This window comes from Nicotiana sylvestris, chromosome 2, assembly GCF_000393655.2.
Source record: "Nicotiana sylvestris chromosome 2, ASM39365v2, whole genome shotgun sequence".
NCBI classification, from domain to species: domain Eukaryota; kingdom Viridiplantae; phylum Streptophyta; class Magnoliopsida; order Solanales; family Solanaceae; genus Nicotiana; species Nicotiana sylvestris.
In genome coordinates this window covers 159,132,898-159,137,564 of record NC_091058.1, presented here as the reverse complement: position 1 = coordinate 159,137,564, position 4,667 = coordinate 159,132,898, and the positions used below count along the sequence as shown (strand labels likewise).

Sequence of the window (4,667 nt, the reverse complement as noted above, 5' to 3'; positions counted from 1 at the left end):
ACCTGACTGTTGTCAAAAGGATACTAAGTTACTTGAAAGGCACTACTGATTTGTGTCTTTGGTATCCCAAAGGTAGCAATTTTAATCTAGTAGGATATGCTGATGTTGATTATGCAGGTTTTCTAGGGATAGGAAGAGCACCTTAGGTATGGCACACTTCCTTGGTTCATATCTTGTGTCATGGGCTACTAAAAAGCAAAATTTTGTAGCCTTGTCAACTGCTGAAGCTGAATATGTTGCTGCTGCTTCTTGTTGTGCTCAATTGCTATAAATCAAACAATAGCTGGTAGATTTTGGTATAGAAGTAGGTTGCATTCCTATATTCTATGATAACACTAGTGCTATAAGTATGACAAAGAACCCTGTTCATCATAAAAGGACTAAGTACATAGATGTCATGCACCATTTCTTAAGAGACAACTATGAGAAAGGTCTGATCTCCATAGAATTCTGTATTACTGATAAGCAAATTGCTGACATCTTCACTAAAGCACTAAGTAGAGAAAACTTTGTGAGGAACAGGTTGGAATTAGGGATGATTAAGATCACGTAATAGGTCCAGCTCAAAATACAAAAACAAATTTGGCTAGGAATTCCAACTTTGTGTAAATATCTAGATTAATTCTTACTCAGTCTCGTACTTTAATTAGTATACTCATGTGGCATGTGCATATATGACTCACTGATCTCTTACAAAGTTTTTTCTTTTATGGCATTTGAGGCATGTTCAAGAGAATTCTAAATGAAGAACCTGGTTCATCAATATGAGTTCATATGAAAGCTCACGTATGTTTTCATATGAAGTCTTATACTTGCCAAATTCCTAGAAAATTCTATCCGTTGAAGCATTGAACCAGTTTCGTCCCTTTAGAACTCTAAAACCGTGTTTTTCCTCAAATCTAGGGAAGCCAAATAATCATTAAAAGTCTGGAATTACAGTTTGATTAGACTTCTATTTGACCCCCTGAAAAGTTGTCATTACTTAATTAATGTCTAATTCTCTTTAAATACACACCACATATCTCATCTTCTTCATTATTCTAAAACCGTCAAAAATTCTCTTCTTCAACTCTAATTGCTCTCTTCTCCAAAATTCCCAAATTAACTCAGGAAACAAACAAAAATGTCTAACCCACAAGATCATCCTGGTTCTCCTCCACCACCATCACCCTCAAATTCATCCTCATCTACTCCTCCTAGTGAATCCTCAAAACCTAGGTTTCGAAGGCAGAAAATGGCACACCCGGTGGGGCTCTGAGAAAGGTTTTAAATGAATGGTTGAAAGCTAGCAAAGTGAAAGAAAGCTCAGCTCCAAATTCTGATTCTAGTTCTAAGTCTGAATCCTTTCAATATGCGACTGAGGGGGAAGGACATAGGTCTTCTGACTCTGAGAAGACTCAAGAATTCCCTACTGAGGTAAGTACATTTGTTGTTGAAAACTTTGAAACTAGGTTTGTTCTAGCTGGACCCATTAAGGATGTTAAGTTGGCTGAGACAAGTAGGAGTGGAGGTAAAAAGAAGTCTGAAAAGGAAAAAAGAGAGAGAGGGTGCACGTGGTGAAGAGAGGGGAAATGGGAAGGGAACAGTTCTTGCTATATATAGGGTTGCACAAGAGAGGTTAGAAGAGAGTGGCATGAAGTCAGGGGGAAGTGGGTGTGGGGAGGCTGCTGAGGAGTTGATTCATCTGAGCAAAAGGAGAGATGAATCCATTTCATCTATTGAAGAGACCTTAGCTGATCTACTGAGAAAGATTGGGACAAGTTATGACCCAAAGAAACGCAAAGCTACCATACCAAAAGCCCCAAATGTTCCCAATCCATCCAAGAAAAGAAAAACTTCATCCCCAAAACCTACTGCCTCTTCAATGCCTAAGGGAAGAACCACAATAAGCAGGGTAAAACAAAGTGAAGCTGAATTACAAAAGACTCTAGAAGAAAGCAAGAAAAAGAAAATGGAGAAGGGAAAGGGAAAGGTTGCAGAATCCTCTAAGGTTGTAGAGGAAGAGGCGATGGAACTGGTCCATCAAGAAAGGGGTACAACAGTAGAGGTTCCTACACCAAAACCTAAAAAGTCCAAGACTTCTTCCAAGAAGTCTTCTTCTGTACCTGTGTCTGCTGAACCCTCACTAGCCAAGAGGACAAAATCTGCAGTGAAAGCTAAATAAGCAAAAGTTTTCGATGATGAAGAGTGTAGTGGAGAAGAAGAAGAAGAAGAAGAAGAAGAAGAAGAAGAGGAATCTGAGAAGGAACAAGACAAGTTTGCCATCTTTGGCAGGAGAAAAGTTTTGAAAGGTAGATTGTTGAAGGTCCTGGTGGAACCAGGGATGATAAGGTTGGTTGACTCTTTAACTACTCAAGGTTGGAAGCACATGGTCCTTCAGAAGGATGGGAGACTAGCTAGAAATGAACTAATTGAGTTCATGGCTAATGTTGATGTTAAGGATGGGGTTGTCAGTAGCTTGGTGGAGGGAGTCCCAGTGCAGATTGATGCTGCGAAACTGGGAAAAATTCAGGATATACCCTCTAAAGGGTTTGATGACTACACTAGGCAAACGTGGCCATGCCTGGACTCCCTACCTACTGCTCTTGAGATCACCAAGAGGTTCTATGATTCAGAGGATGTGAATGAAGCCAGGGCTGTGCAGAAAAGTGAGATGAGGGTTGAGCACAAGGTTGTGTTTGAGTTTGTCAACAAGTGCCTACTGCCCAGACAAGAGAGAAGACATACTGCAAATTACATGGACCTAGTTCTTATGGAGTGCCTTGAGAGAGGAAAGCAGATCAACTGGACTGCTCCCATTGTAAAATTGCTAGACAGGGTTATTAATGGCTCCAAGGCTCATGCTACTATGTATGGCTTCATACTGACCACTGTTCTGGAGAGGCTGAACGTGCCTTTGAAGAAATGAGAAATGGCATCAAGCAAGGAACATTTTGGCATTAAGACTCTTCTGGCTTGTGACTATCCAGTCAATGCCATCCCAGTTGAACCTACTTCATCTCTGAAGACACCCATCAACAGCAAGGTTAGGACTTTGGTTCAGGAATGTGGAATTAAGGATGCTGAAATTGCTAGGCTCAAGGCTCGTGTGGCTGAATTGGAAACTGAGAGGGATTGCCTTAGAACTGAGCTAGCAAAAGAAAAGGAGAAGAATGATGGAATCCTTCAGAATATGTTGAACCTTCTCCAGACTCAACCCTCTAGTTCCTCCAAGCCTTAGGTCTCCTAGCACTTGTCTTCTGAACATGTCTAGTAACCCCAGTGAACCCCAGTGACCCGGATTAGGGATTTTTCTATTTTTGCTCATGTTTGAAAGTTTTTCTTTCTTTTTGTGGATTGCTAATGACAACATCTGTTTTTTCTTGTTCTATGATGATTCTGATCTTAATAGTTTAAACATATTTGTTGATTATTGATAATTGAACCATGTTTTCACTTGAAGTTGCCCCAGTGGCTATGAGTACTTTTTTAAATCTAGGATTCACATTATGTATGCAACTTTTTGATGATGCCAAAAGGGGGAAGATATTGTGCTTTACCCAATCTTCTGAATAAGTGATATTTATAACCTAATTAACCCGGTCCTTGATGAGAAGTAAATTTTCTAAGTCTAGTGTTGATGGTTAAGCTGAGTTTTTACATGTCTTTTAATCAGTAAAAAGTACAGAGTTTGTCATCATCAAAAAGGGGGAATTTTTTAGCCCAAGAACAGGTGAAGTTTTGAAGAATGACAAATGAACTCAGTCATGGACCAGGTCCATCATGTGAAGCACAGTCATGATCAACCTATACATGTGAGATGCACGTGAAGGAGATAAGTCCCACTGATCAAGCAATAATATCTCTTGATTTGATCGAAAAGGTTGCATAGTGGATAAGGGGAGAAAGTCTCCTTATATGAAGAGAACACAATTCGGATAAAGAGAGTGTTAGAGTTTGATATCGTCAAGGACTCAACTACAATAGAAGATCAGAAATTGAATCCCAATCAAACTCTGATTACTAACCTATTAAATGACAGTGATTGATCTCTTTTACAGGCATTGCACATATGCAAAAGTTATACTAAATTGAAAGCAAAAGAGTAAGGTAATTTTGCAAGCAATTTATGTGAGATTTGAGCGTGCACTCCTGAAGCTACTTGAACGAGATATAATAACCAATTCTATTGTGTTTTTTCTTATTCTAGTTCAATTGTAGTTGGTGGTTTAAAGTTGTCCCTTTCCAGCTTTCATAGAAGCAATTGTATTAGGTACTTTGAGAGTTCTAGTTATAGACTAACCTGAAGTTGTCGCAACAGTTAGAGGTTGGTTGCTACAACGGGATTAGAGGTAATTCTTAGGTTTACAAAGAGTTTTGTAAATTCTGTTTTGGCTCAGTGATTTAGTGAAGTGTTGGGGAAAATCCTACTGAGTAGTAGGTCGTGGTTTTTTCACCTTTTGAGCCGGGTGTTTTCCACGTAAAAATCTTTGTGTTCTTTATTTTATGTACTTTTAATTCCACAAATAGTAGTAGTTAGAACACCTAGAAGAACCTGGTTCTTCTAGATCAAAAATTGGGTACCACACAAATCACCCCCCTCTTGTATGGTATTGACGCTTAAAACATCAAGCGCCATCACGACCCTTAGTGGATTTTGGGTCGTGACAACATGGTATCAGAGCTCT

The 4,667-nt window shown here is 39.3% G+C and overlaps 1 protein-coding gene across 1 annotated transcript; it reads left to right on the top strand.

The window, feature by feature from the left end:
• Positions 1 to 349: 349 nt before the first annotated feature.
• On the top strand, positions 350 to 2,164 carry LOC138885863 (protein pxr1-like). Its single transcript, XM_070166851.1, has 3 exons — positions 350 to 522; positions 1,290 to 1,416; positions 1,463 to 2,164. Exons 1-3 carry the CDS (start codon positions 350 to 352, stop codon positions 2,162 to 2,164), a joined length of 1,002 nt encoding a protein of 333 aa, XP_070022952.1.
• Positions 2,165 to 4,667: the final 2,503 nt, after the last annotated feature.

Excerpts from the sequence above, each read along its gene's own strand:
- LOC138885863 (XM_070166851.1), top strand. The coding sequence starts at position 350 with ATGACAAAGAACCCTGTTCATCATAAAAGGACTAAGTACATAGATGTC. Across the intron at positions 523-1,289 it reads GAAAACTTTGTGAGGAACAG|CAAAGTGAAAGAAAGCTCAG; the intron begins GTTGGAATTAGG and ends GTTGAAAGCTAG. Across the intron at positions 1,417-1,462 it reads CTCAAGAATTCCCTACTGAG|CTGGACCCATTAAGGATGTT; the intron begins GTAAGTACATTT and ends GGTTTGTTCTAG.